Source organism: Hyperolius riggenbachi, chromosome 3 (genome assembly GCF_040937935.1).
Source record: "Hyperolius riggenbachi isolate aHypRig1 chromosome 3, aHypRig1.pri, whole genome shotgun sequence".
Lineage (NCBI taxonomy): Eukaryota > Metazoa > Chordata > Amphibia > Anura > Hyperoliidae > Hyperolius > Hyperolius riggenbachi.
Genome location: NC_090648.1, coordinates 119,628,188 through 119,654,367, shown reverse-complemented (window position 1 = coordinate 119,654,367; position 26,180 = coordinate 119,628,188). Strand labels below are relative to the sequence as shown.

At 43.3% G+C, this 26,180-nt stretch overlaps 1 protein-coding gene across 3 annotated transcripts in view; it reads right to left on the bottom strand.

Moving 5' to 3' along the window:
* The window catches only part of PROM2 (prominin 2), a 161,712-nt gene extending 135,924 nt beyond the window's left edge, over positions 1-25,788 (bottom strand). For 2 of the 3 annotated variants that reach the window (XM_068274832.1, XM_068274834.1), the window contains exons 1-3: positions 25,383-25,787; positions 15,479-15,528; positions 12,280-12,470 (exon numbers count right to left, since the gene is read on the bottom strand). In XM_068274832.1, coding sequence (XP_068130933.1) covers positions 12,280-12,470; positions 15,479-15,528; positions 25,383-25,665 — 524 coding nt within the window. In that variant the 5' untranslated portion in view covers positions 25,666-25,787. Of the gene's footprint in view, positions 1-12,279; positions 12,471-15,478; positions 15,529-25,382 lie in introns of all 3 variants that reach the window. The other variant, XM_068274833.1, reaches the window with a different exon arrangement.
* Positions 25,789-26,180: the final 392 nt, after the last annotated feature.

Here is a 26,180-nt window from a genome sequence, read left to right as displayed (position 1 = left end):
ACCAATTAAAACTGCAGTTTCTTTTAGGGTTGCAATAAATTGTAATTAAGATTTCTTTTTTCATAAGGTTTATCATGCTGTGGCTAATCTTTTAGAGCAGAGAAGAAGTTCTGAGTTTAGTGATCTGTTATTGTGTTCTATTAACCTTTTTTGCCTTTTGGACATACTGTAGCTGCTACATACAAAAGGCTGCTCTTCTGCTGCTGTGCTCCCGTGAGCGATCACGTAAATGTCCGGGCAATCCCGTGCTGCCGCCCATTAGCCTGGAGATCAATGAATGGGAACACAGTTCCCATTCATTGATCTATGTCCCCGTTAGAAAGACCGACGGCTTCTTTCAGAAACTGCAATCTTTCTGAAGAAAAAAAAGTTTCCTGTCCTCCACTCACATCCTGTAAGCGAGAGCACTCGCTTACAGGACTAAAAACTTTTTTTTTACGGTGGCCAACTTGTGGCCAAATACTCAAACTACATCTACATAAATTTTTTTTTAAAATAAATACAATTTATTACATTTAGAATTAACTGTTTAGCCCCAAAGATTAAAAAAATACCCAAATAATTTTTTTTTAATAAAAAAAAAATACAATAAAAAAACAAAAACAAAAAAACATAAATAGTTACCTAAGGGTTTGAACTTTTTTAATATGAACGAGAAAAGTGTATATCACTATTATTTTTAAATTATAAGCTTGTAAATAGTGATGGAAGCAAAACTAAAAAAATGCACCATTATTTCCAAATAAAATATTTGCACCATACATTGTGATAGGGACATAATTTAAATTGTGTAATAACAGGGACAAATAGGCAAATAAGATACGTGGATATTAATTATGTTAGCATGTATTATTTTAAAGCTATATTGGCCGAAAACTGAGAAATAATGATTTTTTTCACTTTTTTTTCTTAATATTCCTGTTAAAATGCATTTTGAAAAAAAAAATTCTTAGCAAATGTACCACCCAAGGAAAGTCTAATTTGTGGCAGAAAGAACAAGATATAGATCAATTCATTGTGATAAGTAGTGATAAAGTTAATGGCGAATGAATGGGAGGTAAAAATTGCTTAGATGCATAAGGTGAAAAATGACTGAAGGTTGAAGTGGGTTAAGCAAGGTGGCAAAGGTGACAAGTGTGTGTGCAGAGACAGTAAGAGAGCTACTATTGTTGCTGTTGCAGTGACCGTTTATTCTGGCATGAGGACTAAGAATGGTATTCCTTTCTGTAAGTCCACCACTACCTCCCATTTTGAAATTGTTTTTATTGTATTTTATTCGTTTTAAAGGCCAGTGTTCTGGAGAAAACTTTGTTGGCATGTGGATGTTTCCAGAAGTTACACAGTGATGTGTATAAGACTGTTCCATGCTTTGCATTACTATGTCCCTTGCTAAGAATGAAATCTATGACGCACCAGGCTGATTGCTCTGACCTTGCCCCGCTACACTCTCTACTAAAGGCTGCACTCCTGCAATTACTGGTGGCCTCATTTATAGCTGGCCAACACATGAAACCATTTTTATCCGACCAAAAGATATGTATTCCCTAAACAGGACAAGTTATTTTTGTCTGTATTGCTGAATGTAGACTTGGTCCTCTAGGACCATTATTATCCACTCTAAAAGTGTGCATAACCTCGTTGTCCTTAGATCTGCATACTAATGTGAATTATAATTACAAGTGCAAACACGAGATGTTACTTTATTAAGTAACCAGAGCAGGGTCAGCTGCAGAGTATAGCAAGTTTCCACGGCCTGCTGTTTCAGGATTCCTTTATGAAGCTACTTTCCATTTAAAGCCGACCTGAACTCTTGCACAGGACAGAAGGAAAACAGAGATATGCACCCTGTGTGTATTTAGAGAGTTTAGCCTGTCTAATCCCCCCTCATCTGTGTCTAATCACAAGTTGTTTGATTTCTACCCTGTGTCAGCTGACTGCCACAGCAGATAAGCTCATTTGAAAGCACAGGATGTTAACAATATGTCTGCTTCCATAAAAACAGGAAGTAGAAACACTGCAGATTTATTGTAGGAGTTCAGGTCTGCTTTAAAGGGACTCTGTCACTGACAGCAGAGAACTCACCTGGCTGACTTGTTCATTTAAAAAAGCACAAAGAAATATTTCAAGCAGTCGCTGTTTGTGTGAGTGCAAAGCCATGGCCTGTCAATCAACCACCGTTTCTGCCCCACCCTCGATATACAATATGCAAATCATCCATACTGTCTGATAGATAGAAATTATGAATTTTAGATATAAACTTACTGAATATTATATCATTCAGACATGTTGGTAAAATTGATTTGAGGCAGATTCAGTCAGAGTGATCAAATATGCCTGGAATCAAACTGGAAAAACAATAAAGCCTGGTACACATATCCAATTTCGATTGACCAATGATTGGCCAATTTAACCAGAGCCACCCTTTTCCTATTTTGCAATGTGATTAATGTAATTGGCTCACAGTAATCACGAGGTCAAGAGCCAATGAAGTGGGCTCCTGGCCAAGATACGGAAGCCGTGCCGTCAGCGTGACAGCAGAGCAAGTGGGTGGAGCGACATGAACGCTGATTGAAATCTACGCCCTGGCAGAAATAACAGTACACAAACAAGCCATAGATTTCAATCAGCGTATTCCGGAACCAGTTAAACAAGATTTCAATCAGCGTGGGCATGGAACCAATTTTTAACAAGATTTCAATCAGCGTGGCCCAGAACCAGTTAAACAAGATTTCAATCAGCGTGGTTCAGAACCAGTTAAACAGTACTAGCTGCAGTAGTGTCTGAATCACACATAAAACAAGCAGGTAGCTAATCTAGTCAGACTAGACATGATTGCATGATTGTTCAAGATCTATGGCTAACCATTTGATAGGCATAAAATTAGTAAGACAGCCTGCATTTTTTAAAATACATACTTTATTCTCAGTATCCTTCTTACCTCAGGTTTCCTTTAATAATTCCACTATTGGGGTGGGGGGGGGGGGGGGGGGGGGTGGTGAGTGAATGGATAAGTGAATGGTAGGTTCTGGGTGCTGGCCTTGGGGGGGCTCACACTGGGTGAGAATTCTGACCTGAGCCCCTTCCCCCCTAAACCCTGCTCCCCATTAGTGTTGGGCGAACACCTAGATGTTCGGGTTCGCGAACGTTCGCCGAACATCGCCGCGATGTTCGGGTGTTCGCGCTGAACTCCGAACATAATGGAAGTCAATGGGGACCCGAACTTTCGTGCTTTGTAAAGCTTCCTTACATGCTACATACCCCAAATTTGCAGGGTATGTGCACCTTGGGAGTGGGTACAAGAGGAAAAAAAACATTTGAAAAAGAGCTTATAGTTTTTGAGAAAATTGATTGTAAAGTTTCAATGTAAAGTTTCAGTACACAGAGTGGCAGTAAACACAATGCTATATAGTGTGGCTGAGCAAGCGGTGTACTACTATTCCCAGCAGACACAAAGTGGCAGTAAACACAATGCTATATAGTGTGGCTGAGCGAGCGGTGTAGTACTGTTCCCAGCAGACACAGAGTGGCAGTAAACAGAATGCTATATAGTGTGGCTGAGCGAGGTACACAGAGTGGCAGTAAACAGAATGCTATATAGTGTGGCTGAGCGAGCGGTGTACTACTATTCCCAGCAGACACAGAGTGGCAGTAAACACAATGCTATATAGTGTGGCTGAGCGAGGTACACAGAGTGGCAGTAAACACAATGCTATATAGTGTGGCTGAGCGAGCGGTGTAGTACTGTTCCCAGCAGACACAGAGTGGCAGTAAACAGAATGCTATATAGTGTGGCTGAGCGAGGTACACAGAGTGGCAGTAAACAGAATGCTATATAGTGTGGCTGAGCGAGCGGTGTACTACTATTCCCAGCAGACACAGAGTGGCAGTAAACACAATGCTATATAGTGTGGCTGAGCGAGGTACACAGAGTGGCAGTAAACACAATGCTATATAGTGTGGCTGAGCGAGCGGTGTACTACTATTCCCAGCAGACACAGAGTGGCAGTAAACAGAATGCTATATAGTGTGGCTGAGCGAGGTACACAGAGTTGCAGTAAACACAATGCTATATAGTGTGGCTGAGCGAGCGGTGTACTACTATTCCCAGCAGACACAGAGTGGCAGTAAACAGAATGCTATATAGTGTGGCTGAGCGAGGTACACAGAGTTGCAGTAAACACAATGCTATATAGTGTGGCTGAGCGAGCGGTGTACTACTATTCCCAGCAGCGACACAATGACTGGGGGGACCCTGGCTAGCGTGGCTGGAGCGCGAACTACCCTGCCTGCCTACCCAAACCTAAACCCACAGACAAATGGCGGAGATATGACGTGGTTCGGGTATTTACTTACCCGAACCACATGACAGTTCGGCCAATCAGAGCGCGTTCGGGTCCGAACCACGTGACCTGTTCGGCCAATCACATCGCTAGCCGAACGTTCGGGGAACATTCGGCCATGCGCTCTTAGTTCGGCCATGTGGCCGAACGGTTTGGCCGAACACCATCAGGTGTTCGGCCGAACTCGAACATCACCAGAACAGGGTGATGTTCTGCAGAACCCGAACAGTGGCGAACACTGTTCGCCCAACACTACTCCCCATCACTTTGTGTGACATAGGCCAGCACACACAAATAAAAGATAAAGTGGCTTATTGGGGAGGATCTGTGGGTAAAGAGTAAAGGATAATAAGTGTGCTGGAGGTATGTGGGAAGCTAGAGGGGTATGTTGAGGATGCTGGGGTGTAGGTGGGAGGACAGAAGGGCATACTGAGGGGGTAGGTGGGAGGACAGAAGGGCATACTGAGGGTGCTGGGGGGTAGGTGGGAGGACAGATGGAGAAGAGTGTCTTTATAGGGGTTTGGTGGGAGTGAAGTGAGAGAATTAACATTATTAGAGTTGCTGTAAACTACACCAATGGATGGAGCACAGGAGGAGAGTGTCTCACCAAAAGGAGGGGGGGGGGGGGGCAGAGATTGCGAGTGACAGAGGGCAGGCTGAAATGTCTAAGCCACTGCCCTTGAGACTTTCTTCTTGGGGCTTTTGGGCGGAGCTACCTGTGATTGATGGGCGGAGCTTACCTGAATTGGTGGGCGGGGCTTCCCACGGCTAAAGGGGCCTCTTAATTGCTAATTAAAAAGAAGGTCTGGGCACCCAGAGCCCCTCCCTTTGCACATGCCTGATTATCACTGCAGTGCAATCAAGAGCTAATTTAGTGGCTGGAGGAAAGCCCCATGTTTGTCCCTATGGTCCTGGTGCAGCTGCAACCTCTGCATCCCCTACCTCTACACCACTGTTCCCCTCTGTGGCTTTGCTGCTGGGCCAAGGGCATAACTATAAATCATGGGCCCCCCAGCTAAACTTTGATGGGGCCCTCAATGTTCACACCCCTTCCTTTACCATCCCCTGGTGACCCTCACAGCCTGGGGGCTCATCTCCAAAGAGTCTTAAAACAAGTGTGGCCACCCCCATAACAAGTGTAGCCACAAAACACCTGATCTGCAGGATGGACCCCTTTCTCGGAGGGAGTGAAGTAGTAATTGGGGCCCCCGTACAGCTCTGGGTCCCCGTATGGTCGCGGGGCTGCTTCCCTGTAGTTACACGTCTGCTGCTGGCCCACCTGCTTTTGGAAATAGTGTTGAGCAGAAATTTGCGTAATTTTGCATTTCTGTAATTACACATTTTTCCGGTACAACGCGAATTCTTAATTGCCATACAAACCATAATCGTAATTTACATCGCATAATTTCGCCGCAAGTTTGCGTTTAACTAGTAATGTCATAATTTCGTATTTTCTATAGAAACAAAGTCATTTGAATTACGAAAATGGATGTAATTTTGTTATTAATAGTAATTATGCAAATTTAAAGGGAACCTGAAGCGAGGAAAATTATTTAAAATAAACACATGGCGTAGCTGCACATCAATATTACATACTAACCTTACTGTCAGTTCCTCTCAGAAGCTCACCATTTTCCTCTTACAGTGATCCCTTCCAGTTCTGACAAAATTTTGTCAGAACTAAAATATAACAGTTGCTGTCAGTTCTATATCAGCAGCTGTCAGTTACAACTGAATATGCAAGGTAATGTCCATGTTTCCCTATGGCTCAAGTGGGTGATATTACAGTTTAACTGTGTGCTGACCAGGAAGCTGTTATGGGGTGATGGCCATTTTTAAAATGGAGGATGGAGAATTCCATTGATCACAGTGGACAAATGGGACGCAGGAGAGGAGAAAGAAATGGAGGAGTAGACTACACAGGAGGTAAGTATGAACGGTGTATGGTTATTTTGGCTTTTTATTTTCAGTTCAGGTTCTCTTTAAAGTGAACCTCCGGACAAAAAATCTACTCAGCAGAACTGAAAAGGCTTGGTGTTTCTTTAACAGTTTCACAGCATCAAAACTTTGTTTTTCTTACCAAAGCACCATTTTAGCTGCATTTTTAGCTAAGCTCGACCCATCAAATGATGCTGTGCAGAGCATGATGGGATTTCCTAAGTTGTTATTCGCGTTGCCTAGCAACTGGGAGAGGTGCTCATGACACAGGACAGTTGGAACTGTGTCTCGTGCTCCCTGTCACCTCCTTTCAACCAAAAAGATGGCTGCCATCATGAAATCAAACATTTGCCTGTTCTTTTAAAACAGTGTGGGTAAAGCTGAGTACACACGTACGATAACGATCGTTCGAAAACTAACGATAACGACAATTGGACCGATAATGGTGCGTTCCAAATTTTCCAACAATCGGTTTTTTGGACGATAACGACCGTTATCGTTCAATCCGACCGATCCAACCCGGTGGATTTTTTTCGAAAGATAATCGTTCAATCGTTGCAGTGTGTACAAAGATCGTCCGATAATGATTATCTGTGGAGTAGTATGCATGTTCTTATTGCCTGTCATAACGTCACTCCCGTTTGCGCACGCATTTTTTTATCGTTCGTCGTTCAGTACTTTATACTTATATTGTTCACGTGTGTACACAATGTTCATTACGAACGATCTTTTCGGTCTAATTTGAATATCGTGTAAACGTCACGAATTGTTCGTAACGAACGATCTTTATCGGACGTGTATACGAACCTTAAGAGATTATATTACCTATCTATTTTAATTAACATAACTAACGTAACTTAATGACAGTATGTTTGTTTAGGCTGGAGTTCCTCTTTAAGTAATTGTTAAACTCAGGAAGCTCCCTCATTGATTGCAATTACTGATTGCAATTACTGATAATGCAAAGGTCCCAGCACGTGCTGTCGCTTTAAATGTATAAGGAAGCTCAACCTGCAGCCACTTCTAAGACAGGTGGTCTTTGTCAAGGTGCACTTAGCGGTCATGCATGCTAAGACCACTTGGTTTTGGGCCTTGCAATAAAGGTCCCTGCACGTGCTGTCGCTTTAAATGTATCAGGAGGCTCTGGACTGGAACACAATTTCCAAAACGTCTGAATTTCCTCGTTAAACATGAAATTTTGATTTGTTTCAGTTACGGAAACAATCGTATATATGAAAAACAATCGTAAATTATGAAAAGTCGCATTTACGCAAAATGACACATAATTTTTGCTAAATTACGAATGTCTGATTATGGCAGTAATCATAATTTCACGAAATTATGTGAATTTTGCGCAATCGTAATTAGGTTATTCCGCTCGTCACTATATGGAAAGCTTGTTAGGCCCCGTTTACACTTAATCAGTTGGTACGCGTTTTTTCCCTTCTCCACTGCAGTGCATTTTGAAAAAGATTTCAGTTAAAACGCGTTAAAGAGGAACTCCAGTGAATTTTTTTTTTAGAAAAAAGTGCTTCATTTTTACAATAATTATGTATAAATGGTTTAGTCAGTGTTTGCCCATTGTAAAATCTTTTAAATCCCTTATTTACATTCTGACATTTATCACATGGTGACATTTTTACAGTTGGCAGGTGATGTAGCTGCTGCATGTTTTTTTGGCAGTTGGAAACAGCTGTAAACAGCTATTTCCCACAATGCAACAAGCATAGCCGGCCTTTGATATGAGCGACCGGAGCGGTCGCTCAGGGCGCCAGCTTCCAAGGGGGCGCCTATAGCTGGTTGCCTATACTGAGGGCACCTACACCTGATTTCCTATACTGAGGGTACCTATAGCTGGCTACCTTTACTGAGGGCTCCAACACATGGCTTCCTATACTGGAGGCACCTATGCCTGGCTACCTATGGGGGGATGGAGACCTTCAACTGACTTCCTATACTGGGGGCACCTATGTTTGGCAACCTATATTGAGGGCACCTACACATGAGATCCTATACTGGGGGCACCTATTACCTGGCCATCTACCTATAGTGAGTCTGAGGGTGTTTTTTTTTGGGGGGGGGGGGGGGGGGCACTGCAGCTATAATGCGTGGTGCACATTGTCAGTGCTGTGCTATCATTCTAAATGGGGGGAGGCGGCTAACTGTCCCACTGATGTTTTTATTAATAATCCTCAGAGGTTCTAGCCTTCATTTTTAAAGGTATTCAGGATAATGCACTCTTTCCATCCATTCGTGGTTATTAATAGCATTTTTCTATTATACATACGTGATGTGTCACGGAGATCTGAGCATTTGGCGTGATGTGTCACAACGTCAAAAAGGTTGGGAAGTTGGGAACCATTGTTCTAGGATATATCTCAAGAGAAAAGGGGAATTGCATATAGGCCTGTGTGTGTGTATATGTGCGTGGGAAGAGGATGAAGTGGGGGAGCACAAAAATCAGGTTTCGCTCAGGGCGCTGTGAAAACTAAGGCCGGCCCTGGCAACAAGGTTCACAGACAGGAAACAGCCAGGAGTACCACGGTCCTCAGACTTTCTTTTGGGAGGGGTTTCACCACAATATCAGCCATACAGGGCACCCTGATGATCCGTTTGTGAAAAGGAATAGATTCCTCATGTAAAAGGGGGTATCAGCTACTGATTGGGATTAAGTTCAATTCTTAGTCGGAGTTTCTCTTTAAGTGTGAAAGGTGCCCTAGGAAAACATGGGATTTACTTTGAAAATCAGTTGACCTTTCAGTTATAACTGAGAGCAGCCTTACAGTAATACCTGCTCCCCATAATGGAGATTTCAGCAGCAAGCAGCCATAGTTTAACCCTCCGTCTACCAGAAGGCTTTGTTTGTGGTGAAATAATGTGAAGCTCTGCTCATCCGCAAAGGCAATGCTTGTTCTAGTGAGTTTCAGGTGCATTAACAAGCTCTGTAAAAACCTTTGAGGCTCTTTAGAGGTAAAATGAAATGACGGCCGTTCTGAAATTGGGTCAAGTGACAGGAGAATGACAGCCCTGCCTGCCACACTCACTTAATCAGTTCTTAAATGCGGGAATAACGAAAAGTGAATAGTCTTCCCCTCTGCTGGTTCACACTGCTGTGGGCTGAAATGGTTTTTTAGCTGGTGAATGCTAAAGAGGAAAGGATGGAGTAGTCAGTACAGTAACTGCAACATAATTATAACTGCTTTCTGCTGTTTTCTCTACAAGAGGGGAAGTGAGGTGACTGAGGATCTTGTATCTCGAGCCTCCTCCAGAGACAGCAGAGATTCTCACTAATGTCCAGTCCTGGATGCATAATACTCACCGCTGTGCCTGCTGGACAGGAGGAATCCTTCCGTGTTGCAGCTGATTGCACTCTGCATCCTACTGCAGGCGTACATGCAATAAATGCACCTGGAAAAAAGGGAGCTGGATATTGCTGCTTGGATAATATGGGTAAAATTACTAATCTGCTACTTAATCCCGATAGTAAAATATCGGTAATCTTTACCGATATTTTGCTATGACCTAACCTAGCTCTACTCTCACACAGAATCCTCCTTTTATCATTGCCTACTGCTTAAAGGATACCCGGGGTGACATGTGACATGATGCGATAGACATGTGTATGCACAGTGCCTAGCACACAAATAACTATGCTGTGTTCCTTTTTTTCTTTCTCTGCCTGAACAAGTTAAACATCAGGTATGTAAGTGGCAGTTCCTGTCTGAGTCAGGACTGGGTGAGACTACAGTGTGACCCTCACGGATAAGAAATTACAACTATAAACACTTTCCTAGCAGAAAATGGCTTCTGAGAGCAGGAAAGAGATAAAAAGGTTCAATAGTTCATAGATTTTAGCTGTGGCATACTTCAATGAATGTGTCATTGAGCAAAAACAATAAAACAGTAAAAACTTAAAAAGTATATTTAAATATAAAATAAAACTGGGAAATATCTTACAAAGTCATTTTAGGAGAAGGAGGATAGATACAATTGTTTATTTCATTAGTTTATTTTCACCTTGAGTGTCCTTTAACCCTCCCTCTATCAATGCCTCCAGATGCCTAACCCTTAACCTCCTTCTACTGATGCAACCCTTAACCCCTCCCTGGTGGTGCAAGACCTCTAACCCATACCCCCCCCCCCTCCCCCCGCCGCAAAGCTGCATCACACAGAAATCTGGACACCTGGAAGAGCCAAATAAAATAGGGGTGCTGGGGCTACCCACTATTCAAATCATGGATATAAATAGTGGGCGTTTTGTGGCTTTTATTATTACCAGTTAGAAAACTTAAAGGAACACTATCAAAGGAACATGTTATTCTGTAAACCCCACATACCGATAGAGCTTTAGCTAGTAACAATAAAAGGCTTTTCCTGTATATTTTATCACAGCCTGGGTGAAGGAAATGCCTCCTACATAAGAGCTCTGCTTTCTGAGTCAGTGACGGATTGCGGACTGTACCATGTAGATAGATGCCACTTTCCATTATTCACATTCACTCTGGCCAAACATACTGCTTTCTCATAGATCATATGATAACCGATAACAGATTTTTTTCAAGTACAGAGCAGCTTTTAAAGAGAAGGCGGTTGATTCACTAAACCGTGCTAGGACAAATAGCACGCCTTATCAAAGATAGCACACCTTATGAAAGTTAACACGCCTTATCACAGTAGTATAGCGAGCGCAATGAACCCGCAGGGGCTCAGGGCAGGACGAGTGCCGATGCAAATTAGCAGGCTTAAGTTCGTAGCGCTCGCTATGCTACTCTGATAAGGCGTGTTATCTTTGATAAGGCATGCTATCTCTGATAAAGCGTGTTATTTCTGATAAGGCGTGCTATTTGTCATAGCACGGCTTAGTGAATCAACCCCAAGGAGTCTTCCTGTTCCTGTCCTGTTCTTGAATGCTTACACCCACCATTCAGAATGAGCTCTACCTGGCTGTAATCTTGACTGTTTACTTCAGAACTGCGTGAAGCAGAGAGTGAGAGACAGGAACAAGGCACACAGCGATGCAGCTATGGAGTTATTTACACACTATGTATTTTGATGCTATACCTCTGCTTTCTGTCATTCTGAAGACATTTCAGTCATAGAATTACAGCCAGTAAGGACTTTTTCTGTATGCTGGATGTGCTGGACACAGGCCTCCATAGTAAATGCCCAAGGATGAAAACTGTTCTCTGTAAATGTCATGTCGTTACTAGGCCATTTTATCTTGTTTTCTATGTTTCTAGCAGGTCAGAACCAGGAAATTACAGACGGTAAGCTTAACATTTTTGTGCAGACCGTTTAAAGGTATTCTAAGGGATGCTGTACAAGAACCAATAAGCAGAATAATATAATTTCTTTTCATCAACATGGGATTACTAAAGATAGGTTTTGGCGCTGTACACCACAATGGCTTGGCACAAAACATTGATTGAGTGTGCCTTGTTTTATTGAGGGGGGTCAGTTAGACTTAAGCATCAGTGAGGGGGGGGGGGGGGGGGGAGTTGCATGGACATGGGGAATTGGTTAAGCATTGGTAGAGGGAGAATAAAAGATTAGGCCACAGCAAACTATACCGATATTCTACCATCGGAATTACCCATTCATGGTAGAATATTGGCAATTTACCAAAATTCTTATGGCTATCCTTGGTGCCAAAATTACTGTGGCACACTTTCTAAATAAACGCAGTTCTGCAGGCATCTGTTTAGCGTTTGCAATAAGCACAGCAATCCCTGAGAGATGAGAGATGCAAATATTTCATCTAATGTTTCATATTGGTTCATGCAGGATTATGTAATTTTGTATGCAAATATATTCAGCTTTAAAAAATGGACCAAGCAATCAAGTCACACCCAGGTTTAAATGCTGCATATATTTGCATATATTTGTATAAAAATTTACATAATCCTGCATGAACTCGGAAATATTTGCATCTCATTGATGATCATCCCTAGCGCACAATTGAATTGGATTCATACAAATACTTTTATGTATTGCAACTTACAACAAGCAGCAGACTGTGATGAGGAGGCCCACAAATACTGGTGTTCGCTGACATAGGACACTTTCACATGGGAGGATTTTTCTACCTTGATACTGGAATAGGCAGAAGATGATCCCCAATATCAGCATGAAGATAACAAAAAGGATAGCGATGACGGCACAGACTACATAGCCGGCCTGATACTTCACCACCTGCAATGACAACAAGATATCCCACAGGTCAACACACTAGCAGTACTCTTTAATACACTGTGACAGTTCATGACAGTTCTTTCCATGGTAAGTATTATACTTTGTATAAAAATATGGTATGCACACCCACAATCAAGCATATGACATCAGTGCGACTGGGTGCTAGGTAAGATAAATAGGGCTGACAGCCCCCACAATACATTAAAAATCAAGTATACCTGCACACCAATTTTGTATGTTGCAAAAAAGTTTTATATTTAAATAATCAAAAAGCTAGACAATCACATGTAACAACAATATAGTAACAGCTGAGATAAACACTCAATTAAGACACTCTGTAAATGGTGGTACACCATAGAAGTACATAACATCAATGACAGCAGTAAACAGCAATAAGTCTAACATCAGTAGGACTAGGTGATGCCGGGGATGCCAAAACAATTTTTTTGTTTGTAAACCTATGGTGCTGACCACATGAAATACAGCGAAAGAGATCCTAGTAAAGCAGCCACAATACAAGCTTGGAGACACAGGATCCTACAGTATCTGTAGCAGAGTATCAAATGTCCTTAGGGTAATGGACATTTGATACTCTGCTACAGATACTGTAGGATCCTGTGTCTCCAAGCTTGTATTGTGGCTGCTTTACTAGGATCTCTTTCGCTGTATTTCATGTGGTCAGCACCATAGGTTTACAAACAAAAAAATTGTTTTGGCATCCCCGGCATCACCTAGTCCTACTGATGTTAGACTTATTGCTGTTTACTGCTGTCATCGATGTTATGTACTTCTATGGTGTACCACCATTTACAGAGTGTCTTAATTGAGTGTTTATCTCAGCTGTTACTATATTGTTGTTACATGTGATTGTCTAGCTTTTTGATTATTTAAATATAAAACTTTTTTGCAACATACAAAATTGGTGTGCAGGTATACTTGATTTTTAAAGTATTATACTTTGCACATTTAACCACTTCACTACCGGCAGTACAGTCACCACTCAGTGCCAGGCCTTTTTTGCGTTAAGGGTCGCATCATTTCTCTGATCATAGCGCTTTCATAGTTTGTTCATAATACATCATTTTGATATCAGTTGTTTAAAGACAGAAAGGGCTTCTTTTAGGTGCCAGGAAATTTGGACTCCAGTAAATAGCGGATATCAATTTACCGATATTCTACTATTATACAGTGGTAATTTACTCTAGCTAAACCTAACCCAACTCCCACTGCCATCTTAATCAGTAGCTGAGACCCCCTTTCCCATGAGAAATATTCTCCTTTTCTCAAACAGATCATCAGGGGGTTCAGTATGGTTGATATTGTGGTGAAACCCCTCCCACAGTGTGATGTCAGCACCTAGGTACCGACATAGCACTGTGGGAGCCATGTTGCATTGTGGGAAATAACAGCTGTTTCCAACTGCCAAAAATGCATCATCTCTTTCCACAGACCTCACCTGCCAGCAGTAAAAATGTCACAATGTGATAAATGTCAGAATGTAAATCAGGGAGAGGAAAGATTTTACAATGGGCAAACACTGACTAAATCATTTTATAAATTTGTAAATTAAAAATAGCCTCAATTCCCGCCACTCTCTGCCACCCCTGTGACCAGATATCAGCCACTTTTATTTTCAGTGACCCCTGCTGTCACGATGTTGCAAGTTCTGCTCTGTGTGTCTCATCAGAGCAGAGTGCAAGGAAGCAGGGGAGTGGTGGGGAAGAGGCAGAGCTGCCCAATGAGAGCTGGGGAAGGGGTGTTAGGAACGCCCCCAGTGAGCATTTTGCAGGAGTGCCTCTCCTGCAAGGGATGCCCCTTCCCATCGAGATTGCCAACATGCTGCATGTCTTCAATTTTTGTGGGTAACAGCGTGGTTTGGGGGGGGGGGGGGGGGTGGCAGAGAGCAGCATATAGGGGACACAGAGGCATGTCATGGACCAGGGAACATACCTCTGTGTCTCATCTACTGGCCATGCGCCACCTTGGGTACACTTTAAGACACTTAGGTCTCAATTCACTAGCCTGCGCTAAGCCGGTTAGGAGGCCTTAAGAGCTAGTGGGCGCAAACCACAGCGTTAGGTGGTTTGCGCCCACAGAACCATCCACATCTGATGCACCATTTTGTCGTATCGGGTGCGCCGTTTACAGGGCAGCGAGTGTGACGATAACGTTGCACCGCGCACTATGACTGTCCCGCCGCGCTACGCGCGATGTGGGTGGTCCTGTGCGCGAAGTATCTCTGCGCAGCCATTGTGGCGCGCAGAGCTACTTAAAGAGGAACTGTAATGACAAATCGTCCCCTGGGGGGTACTCACCTCGGGTGGGGGAAGCCTCAGGATCCTAATGAGGCTTCCCACGCCGTCCTCCATCCGTCGGTCTCGCTGCAGCCCTCCGTGCAGCGGTGACGTAATATTTACCTTCCTGGCTCCTGCGCAGGCGCTCTGACGGCTGTCGGCTCCGAAGTAGGCGGAAATACCCGATCGCCGTCGGGTCTGCTCTACTGCGCAGGCGCAAGTTTCCGGCGCCTGCGCAGTAGAGCGGACCCGACGGAGATCAGGTATTTCCGTCTATTTCCGTGCCGAAAGCCGCCACAGCGCCCCCGCTGGAGCCAGCAAAGGTAAATATTGAAGCTACAGGCGGCTCTGTCGCCGGCTGTTCGGAGGGCTGCAGCGAGACCCCCGTGGGACAGAGGACGGCGTGGGAAGCCTCATTAGGATCCGGAGGCTTCCCCCACCCGAGGTGAGTACCCCCCAGGGGAGGTTTTTGATGTTACAGAGTCTCTTTAAGGGGCACTAAAGGCTTTTCACAGTGGCGCTAAAACTTAGTGCCGCTTTGTGAATCAAGCCCTTACTAAGTAAACTATCCATTTTGAAGCTGAATAAATGTATGAAGAAGTATTTACCTGCCTGTGTATGTGTGCGGATTAATGTGTTTCCGTTCAGTTTTAACATTTTTTTTTTCATACTGAACATAATTATTATGTTGAGAATACTCAAGATTTTACTCACTTCAGTAGTTTTCAGGAGAGAGGCGTCCGTGATAATCACACGCATCAATTCTAGAAAAAACAAACAAACAGATGTAACCAACAGCAAAAAATGAAACATGAAATTCAGATCAGATCAGTAGACACATAAACATAAGAAGCAAAAGCGACCACGGTACGGTAATATCTAACCTGCGACTTAAAGCGGGAATAAACTCTGACATAACATTCAGTAAAAATGTGTTTTCCTACTTTTTATTACCCATTCAGTTATCATATTTGCTTTTGTGCTCAAGTAATACCGTCTATTTCCAAATGACAAATTCCCAAAGTACAGAGTTTCTGCTCTAAAAGCTGCCACTGTAAATTATTGTGTAGCTGAATTATTGTGTAGCTATATATTAGAATGTATCCAGTAAGGCTAAGTTTCCATTGATGCGATTCCGGGCCGATTCCCCACACACAAATTCGGATAGGATTTGACAGCCTATTGAAGTCAATAGTAAGCTTCCGAATTCATGGGGCAGGGAAAAATCTGACGGCATGCAGCATAATCTTGCGTCACCCGTCCGAGTCCCATAGCGCGGCTAGAGGGATTCGGCTGCCAGGTGCAGGACAGCTGTGCCGGCATCGCGTCTCGCAAGACGCATGCCGCGCACAAGTGGAAATGGGGCCTAAGGATTTGTGTTGTTTCACATTCTGCTTGTGTTCAGCTGTAGCACTGCTAGAAATGTTTACTAATAGTGGCTGATAATGTAATCACTTCCTCAATTTCAGATTCAGAGCTAAGCTGCATACTGCAGGAGAAAGTGCTGTGTTTAACTGTTTGAATGCTGTTTCGCTAATAATTTTTCTGGTAGTAAGTTCTATGCTGTAAATAATCTTTTAGAGCGAAAGAAGAAAAGCTGAGTTTCAGACCACTTTAACAGAGATGTGAGCAAGGAGACAACGTAAACTATGAATTTTTAAATAGGCCAACTTTAAGACGCTTAGAGTATCACTAAGTCTGGTAGACTGGGATAGTAAATTACAGGACAAGGACACTGAAAGTAAATGGTTAACTTTCAAACAAATTCTTAGTGACTATTTCAATATATATATACCTTATGGGAATAAAAATTCTAGATTTAAAAAAAGGCCAGTATGGAGAAATAATACAGTTTAGGGCAGGGGTCTGCAACCTTTAAGACATAAAGAGCCACTTGGACCCGTTTCCGAAAAGAGAAAAAAACTGGGAGCCGCAAAACCATTATAAAACAAATCTAACACTGCATATATTGTTTCTTACCTTAATGATATATACAGGATCAGATATGACCCCAATATGCACAAATCGTTAGCAGATATGACCCCAATATGCACAAATTGTTAGCAGATATGACCCCAATATGCAAAAATCGTTAGCAGATATGACCCCAATATGCACAAATCGTTAGCAGATATGACCCCAATATGCACAAATCGTTAGCAGATATGACCCCAATATGCACAATGCTTCAGCAGATATGACCACAATATGCACAATGCTTCAGCAGATCTGACCCCAATATGCACAATCCTTCAGCAGATATAAAAAGAAAAACCCATTTACTCACCTAGTCAGAAGACGTCCTGTCACAATCTCCTCCTGTCCCGACCTCCGGTCCCGACTTCCTTGTGGCGCGCAACTCCCACGATCCTCTTCCTTCCCGACGTCATGTCCTGCCTGCATTACACTGCAGGGCTGCGGGAAAATGGCCGCCCGAAGCCCTGCACTGCACCGGTCCGGCGGCCTCTCTGATAGGCTGCCGGCCAGCGGCAGCACACGTCACACGCGCGCTGCAGCCACTGACACACACTACCGGAGCCGCGGCAAAGGTGAAAAAGAGCCGCATGCGGCTCTGGAGCCGCGGGTTGCTGACCGCTGGTTTAGGGCATGATTACGTGTAAAAGAAAGCAGTGCTTTCATGGCCCTAAAGGTGGCCATACACTTATAGTTTTGCAGCAGATTTGACCATCAGATAGATTTATGTAAGATGCCTGTCAAGTTGAATCTGACAGGAATCTATCTGATGTGTGCCACCCACTAGGAACAGATTTCCAATAGATTTCAGAATGAAATCTATTGGAAATCTATCTAAATGCATTATGGGACCATTAGATCCAATGCAACTCTATAGGCCATCAATCAGCTGCAAGCAGCAGATCGACCTAGATTTTCCATTCTGTCAGATAGAACAAATCAATCGAAATACAGATAAGGAATGTAACAACAATTGTAAAAAGGTAATCAGAGTTGCAAAGCTGGAAGCTGAAAAACAAATGACTTCTACATAAAGTTTAATCCAAACATTTTTTACACAAACATAAAGGAAGAAGGCTGAGAACTTGGACTCCTAAAAGATCAGTTGGGGAACTTAATTGTGGAAGACCAAGCTAAAGCTGAAATTTTAAAATGCATGTTTTGCTTCTGTCTTAAAGGAATACTTAAGTCTAAAAAAAAAAAAAATGATATTTACTCACCCGGGGCATCCCTCAGCCCCCTGAAGCTGGATGGTGCCCTCGCAGCCCCGCTCCGATAGTCCTGTCCTCGCCGGCGGCTACTTCCGGGTTCGGCGACAGACGCCGACAGGCTGGGAACGCGAGTGATTTTCCACGTTCCCAGCCACTATATCACCCTCTATGCTGCTATAGCGTATATATTATACACTATAGCAGCATAGAGGGTGGTATAACGGCGTTCCCAGACACTATATCACCCTCTATGCTGCTATAGAGTATATGTTATACGCTATAGCAGCATAGAGGGTGGTATAGTGGCTGGGAACGCGGAAAATCACTCGCATTCCCAGCCTGTCGGCAACTGTCGCCGAACCCAGAAGTAGCCACCGGCAGGGGCAGGACGATCGGAGCGGGGCTGCAAGGGCACCATCCAGCTTCAGGGGGCTGAGGGATGCCCCGGGTGAGTAAATATCATTTTTTTTAGACTTAAGTATTCCTTTAACAAGTTGATGTCCTTGTCTCATAATTCAGCCCAATTTACCTCATTCAGGCACAATCAGAGGTCGAGTCCTGCGTGGACGCGGGTGAACGGCGTTCACCCACTTTTTCTTCAGAGTGAACGCCGTTCACCCTGGCTTGTGTGGAGGGAGCAGAGCAGAGAAGGCGAGCTATGGGGACAGTGGAGATGGGCGGAGATCTCCCCCCCCCCCCATCCCTCACCTTTGTGCTCCCCTTCCTGCCTCTCTCCCCTCCAGCGTTGTTAAGTGTCGGGCCGGTGGTGAAAGTGGGCGGAGACTTTCCGCCTTCTTCCAGCCGCAAGGGACGCTCCGCTCTGTGTGCGGCTAGAAGACCAGACTAGCCGCACACAGAGCGGAGCGTCCCTTGCGTCTGGAACGAGGTAAGTCTCCGCCCACTTTCGCCGCCGGCCCGACACTTAACAACGCTGGAGGGGAGAGAGGCAGGAAGGGGAGCACAAAGGTGAGGGATGGGGGGGGGGGGGGGGAGATGTCCGCCCATCCCCACTGTCCCCATAGCTCGCCTTCTCTGCTCTGCTCCCTCCGGGTGGGGGGCTGGGGGCACACTTGGGTAACCTGGGCACATATACCCCTGCCTACCTATACTGGGGACATATACACCTGCCTACCTATACTGGGGACATATACACCTGCCTACCTATACTGGGGACATATACACCTGCCTACCTATACTGGGGACATATACACCTGCCTACCTATACTGGGGACATATACACCTGCCTACCTATACTGGGGACATATACACCTGCCTACCTATACTGGGGACATATACACCTGCCTACCTATACTGGGGACATATACACCTGCCTACCTATACTGGGACATATAAACCTGCCTACCTATACTGGGGACATATACACCTGCCTACCTATACTGGGGACATATACACCTGCCTACCTATACTGGGGACATATACACCTGCCTACATATACTGGGGACCTATACACTTGCCTACATATACTGGGGACATATACACCTGCCTACATATACTGGGGACATATACACCTGCCTACATATACTGGGGACATATACACCTGCCTACATATACTGGGGACATATACCCCTGCCTACAAATACTGGGGACATATACCCCTGGCTACATATACTAGGCAACTATACCTCTGGCTACATATACTGGGGACTACTATACTCATGGCTACTTATACTGGGGACACCTATAGACCTGGCTACCTGGGGGTACCTATTTTGGGGGAACTGCTGTCAGATTATCTGCATTTTTGCGGAACCGTTGTTATGTATTTTGGGGAACAGATGCCAAATTATGTGTATGTTAGGGGAACGGCTGCTGCCAAATTACGTGTATTTTAGGGAACTGCTGCCAGATTGTGTATGTTTGGGGGACCACTACTGCCAGATTATATGTCCTTTGGGTGTTACGTGTATTTTGGGTGATCCGCTGCCAGGTTTCGCGTATTTTGGGGAACTGCTTCCAAATTATGTGTATGTTGGTGGAACTGCTGCTGCCACATTGTCTATTTTGGGGGAACCACTTCCATATTATCTGTATTTTGGAGGAACTTCTACCAGATTATGTGTCTTTTTGGTGAAATGCTGTCAGATTACATCTATTTTTGGGGGATACACTACGGCAGAGCTCAAACTTCCTCGGCAGACCTTTTACATCACTGCTAAGGTCATATATATTTGGCCCCACCCATGACCACGCCCACGGGGTGCTTGACCACGCCCCTTTTTTGGCGCGCCGCAGGAATTCTCCGAGTGAGTCCACTCACTTCTTTTCCCAGGACTAGACCCCTGGGCACAATTAGATAAAATCAACATAGAATTGGTACCTGGCCCAGAGGGCATCCACCCCTGGGTATTAATGGAGTTGAGTTCAGTTGTCAATAAGCCACTTTATCTTATTTTCTATGATTCTCTTTCAAGCAGGTTAGTTCCCCATGACTGGGGTAAAGCAGATGTTATTTTCTTGTTTAAAAATGACAAAAAGGTAAGAACCTGAACTACAGACATGTTAGCTTAAAGTGGATCCGAGGTGAACTTTTACTCATTGCATAATTGTGTTCCTTTCCTATTGTTTATAGGGCATTCCTCAAGCCAAATACTTTTTTGTTTTTTGAAGCGGATTGGCTGCAAACTTGTGGTGACGTCACCTGAATCTCCGGCAGACCACGCCGGAGTTCCGTTATGCTGTTGGGTCTATCTGGCAAAGGAACATCGTGGGGAGTCACCGGCCGGGACTCTGTGCCTTATTAAAGATCATACGGACCTTTTAACACTACTGCCCAATCCTGATACCCTGAGGAGTTCTGTGAGTTATTTTAATCTCTTTATGCTGATTTTTACTGCTAATACAAGCATCCCTGCGGAAGCGGACTACAAGTGTACTTGGAAATCCGTACAGTACGGAAGATTCAGCCGCAGGTATTGCGCTGTGAATTTTAAAGCTGTTTGGAGATCTATTGCTGCTGATTAAGTTGTGCTACCATGCGGAAGATTTAATTGACACACTGTTACAACATTACAGGCGTTTGGAACGCAAGGGAAACGTTACTCAGGTGCCTAAAACGCAATACAAGCGCTTTTGGAAAGGTGGAGCTCTGTTGTCACATTGGCTATACGGAAATCCGTTTGACGTTAGAAATATGAAATGATTCAATAGTGCACTATTGACAAATAGTTCATGGTCATCAGAGAAGACCTATGAGGAGTGTGGGTCACTGAATGACGGTTGTGGTTTGTGTGTTGTGCGCATGAATTGTCATATGCAGTATGGTTCATTGGTGATTGTGCTGTCATTTTATTGTTCTATTAAAGCATTTTAATTTTATTTTAAACAGCAAGGGCGCAGGTATCTATTTTTCTATTTCTTGTTTTTTGTGGGGATGAGAGTAAACCCCATTTTGAATACCGAGGCAGCCCGATAGAATCTAAGACCAGCGCCAGAACCTTAAGCTTACACTTTTTTGTTTTTGTTTTAATGCTATAAATCCCTATAAACTATAAATAAACTATAAATAAAATTCCCTATAAACTAAATAAACCATGCCCACAGGTTTTCAGAGAGCCTTGGCAGTAGCAAGGGCTCATGGGAGCTCAGTCTGGGCAGGAGGAGGAGGAGGTGTTACTAGCCATTGATTTCAGAGGCAGAGGGAGGAGGGGGGATTAGGTTTTTTTCACAGGCTGAGTGCTCAAGATACAGATAAGCTTGCCTCTGTGTAATGTTTACAAATAACATGGCTGCTGTCATTGTATCACAGGAAGAAATAATCATTTTCTATTAAAGCTGTTTGCAGCTAGATTTGCTGTGTAAAATATCTAAACTTTAGAAAAGATATATAGACAAGTTACTTGTTACAGTTAGTTTTTCATATCGGATCCGCTTTAACATCAGTTGTGTGTAAACTGTTAGGATGTTTTGTAAGGGAGGTTATACAAAATTTAGTAGTACAGAATAATTTCGTTTCAGTTCAATAGCATGGGTTTACAAAAGACAGATCTTGTCTCATCAACGTGCTTAGCTTTTATAAAGTGGTGAATGCAAATTAAGATCTTGGGAGCCATACATGTAATATACTTGGACTTTGAAAATAATTTTAACACTGTTTCCCACAATAGCCTGGTTCAGAAGCTGAGGATACAGGAACTAGGAGAATATGTGTATATACAGCTTTGGGCACTGTATGAAGGACATTGCCATACTATAGCAGGTAGAAAGACAGGCAAGTAAATGAATCAGAGGGATAGAAGGTCTCATTTTCCGAGACAGGTTGCACAAACTTAGTGTATTTAGCTTTGAAAAAATACGGCTAAGGGGCGGATTAATGTGTATAAATATATCAGCGGGCAATACATACGTTTAGCAGATAAGCTTTTTGTTCCTAAGCTTGTGCAAAGGACAAGGAGACATGATATGCGTTTGGAGGAAAAAAGGTTTTGCTATAACTTTAGGAAGGGGTTCTTTACAGTGAGTGTGGTTAAAATTTGGAATATTTTTCGACAGGAAGCAATTATGACCAATTCTATATCTGCATTTATCCACCTTATTGGTATGGAAGAGCTCAGCTCGTCCATTACCGCCACTGTGGATATCTCAGCCACTGGTGGGTCTTTTTTTTTACAATTTTTTTTTAAACACGCAGCTAGCACTGCTAGCTGCGTGTTTAATTCGATCGCTGCAGCTCACCGCCGATCCGACGCTACGCTCCCCCGAAAGAAGGCCCCCCCAGACCCTCAGTGCAGCCTGGCCAATCACCGCTAGGCTGCGCTATGGGGTGGATCGGGACTCCCCTGATGTCATGACGTCGATGACCTCTTTCCCATCATCACCATGGTGACGAGGGAAGCCCTATCAGGAAATCCTGTTCAGAGCGGGCTTTCCTGTTGGGTATGATTGCCGGCGGTGATCGGAGGGGTGGGCGGGATGGGGCAGGGAGGGGGGAATCATGTAGCTAGCGCTAGGCTAGTTACATGATAAAAAAAAATAGGTTAGAAAAAAAACACCGACGGCCGAACGCTGCAAAAAAATAAACACCAGGGTGGTTAAAGGCGGCATGAGTGCATTCCTTGCATTGAAAGATATCCAGGGCTATAATTAATAGTAATTCCCAGCAGAGTTTATCCAGGCATTTTATCTGCTACCTGGAGCCAGGTAGGAATATTTTCCCATGCCTTGTAAGGGCTTTTTGCCTTCCCGTGGATCAACTGGGATATGTGTGGGATCAGGACAGAAATGTACCAATTCTTTTTTTATTTATTTATTTTTCAGCATTTTTGTCTCCTGGTTGAACTTGATGGATGGATGTGTTTTTCAACCAAACTAACCTTGCAACTTTGTAATAGGGGTGTGATTTGTGTAATGTGTTTGTACAGTGTAGTTATAATGATGAATTATAAACACACTATGTAGGCACTATACACATGACATCATGGCTATTACTGCTCACATTTATTTTGCATTAGATGAAAAGCAGAAGACTTTGGATAGGCAATGCTGACAAAATAAAACCAAATGTTCTGAAAAAATGAATGCCACCATACTATCGCTCCCTGACACTCTTCTCTCTCTCTCTGCCATTCTACTGTGTATTTTTGCCACTCTGCTGTCTCTCTCTGCCACATGTTCTCTCTACCACTTTGCTGCCTCTCTCTCTATGCCACTTTCTCTTCACTGCCACTTTGCTGCCTCTCTTTTTCTCTGCCACTTTGTTTTCACTGCCACTTTGCTGCCTCTCTCTCTCTCTCTCTCTCTCTCTCTCTCTCTCTCTCTCTCTCTCTCTCTCTCTCTGCCACTTTGTTTTCACTGCCACTTTACATCATCTTCTTCTCTCTGCCACTTTCTTTTCACTGCCACTTTGCTGCCTCTCTCTCTCTCTCTCTCTGTCTCTCTATCTCTCTCTCTGCCACTTTCTCTTCACTGCCACTTTGCTGGCCCCTTCTCTCTCTGCCACTTTAGTTTTCTTGTTTTTTTTCTCCCTATAAATGCATAATCTTTCTTTGTTGAAAGCTCTAAAATAGCCAAAGTTCATTGCATTACTGATATTGCACCTGCTAAGAGACATGAGCAGACAGCAAAGCCCACTTCCGAAATTCTGTATTTAAATATGTTGGCATGGGCGGCCATTGTTTTAAAGTGCACCAAGCACCATTTTTAGCACCCAGGGTAAAGCACATTTAATATGCATGCCAACATTGTGGCTCATTACTAAAAAAGTAAATTTTACCCCTTCTTTTTTTGAAGCATGTGTTGACATTATGATGTGTTCAAACAACTTTGTCCTGTTTTTAATTGATTTTATTCGTGTTTTTGCTGCTATTCAATAAATAAATTACTGTTTGTATATTTCTACATGGTGGTGCAGTGTCTATATACAGGTTGCTTTTCTTTGTTGGTTACTGATTTCCTTGGCCTGTATTTGCACACCCTTACATTATTATGGAGTGCAGATAGGAATAATATAGAAACAAGCATGCAGCTAATCTGGTCAGATCTGACAATAAAGTAAGAAACACCTGATCTGCCACTTGATCTGCTACATGCTTGTCTAGGGTTCACTCAAAATGCAGGCTTTTGAGCTGTGTACTTATAACAACCCTGATGCTCCTGCTCTTCTTTAGCCGTGGGGCTGCAGAACATCTGTAAAGTGTTTTTGCTGATATATATCCATTGGAAAGATTTACGTTGCTTCCTGTTCCAGTTGCAGGATTTCAGGTAACAGGAAGTGAGAGGTCATCTACAGGAACAACAGGGAGGGGGAAAAAACTGACTGATATTACAGTCTTCCCATTTCTAATTAAACTATATTTTGTAAGCTGGATTTTTACACTTTACCACAGATATTCATACAAAACGTTATTATAACCTAGAATATGCTTTTATTCTTGCCTTTAACCTTGTTGGACAGATTTCTTATCACTTTCTGTGAAGTCACTTATAACAGGAAGTGAAGAAGTCGCTTCAGTGGCTGAAACACAGACAGCAATAAAAACTTCATAACGATTATAATATCTTCCTCATTTTTTTCTATTGCAGTTCATGTTTCCACCCATTTCCTGTCAATGTCACCAGAAACATGAAGTAAGGAGAATAATGACACAGACCCCAAAACAAACCCAACAGAGTTACTTTTTTAACTTTAAATATTTTTGCCAAAAATTCTACATGAATACACTTTGCAAATAAGAGTTAACAAGTTGTAATGTGCTTCGTTCACATGACAATCAAGTGAGAGCCGGGGCCACCATATGGAACATTTCAAAATGTTGCCTGTGATTTCTAATACTCAGTGCTGCCAGTGCTAGTGCTATATGCAAAATCTAAACAGCTGCCGAATAATATCCCCATACACGAATGATTGTACATTCCATAGAGAAATAGGTCTCTGGACCTCATCTTATGACCCAAGGGTTGTCTATTTTATATCCTACCTTTTGGGAAGGGGTTTGGCTGGACCGCATTCAGAAACATCTTCTGCATATTATAGAGCGGAGCCAGAGCCTCAGAATGCCTTCTCGAAACAGATATATATTTATTAGTGTCCACATCTTGAAATGTTAGCTCTTCCGGGTGAGGAACTAACTTGCATGTTTGTGTCATCACCTGTCCCACATTAAGGAGAAGGATACCAAGAGTCCAGTAAGAGTTAAATGGCCAGGAGCCTATCCTGAAATCCACAGAGGCCATCTTTCCACGATCCAGGTGTGCTGGCATTGTTACCAGTCAGATGTCAGAGGATTCATTGTATCCCTGCTGCTGGCACATCTAACACTGGATGTTCCTGAGAGTATTGACAATTCTACAGCTACTGGTGTGAAAGCATAGCATGTGCTTTGATGAACCTGATGTACCAGTTTGTTTGTGTTGGGGCAGGTCCAGCATTCTGCAAGAGCATCCCAGACACATCCTCCTGCACTGAATCACGCATACCTGCCATTAAACAGCAGATTCTCATTAGTAATAATTAGCATACACTGGCATTCCCATTCATGGATCATCACAGTAACATCTACACAGGTGAGCCAGAACTGCTTTCAGGAGGCTGATCCTTCACAAAGCAGTTCTACAGTAAGAAGCAGGCGGATTAGGCTTTTCATACATAAGTTCCAACAGGTACCTCCAACAGTTACCTCATAGTGCTTATTTGTATACTGTGCACCGAACCAGCCAGTGTTAAAAAAATAAAATAAAATGTGTAGCTTTTATTTAATGATTTAATTATTAAACTA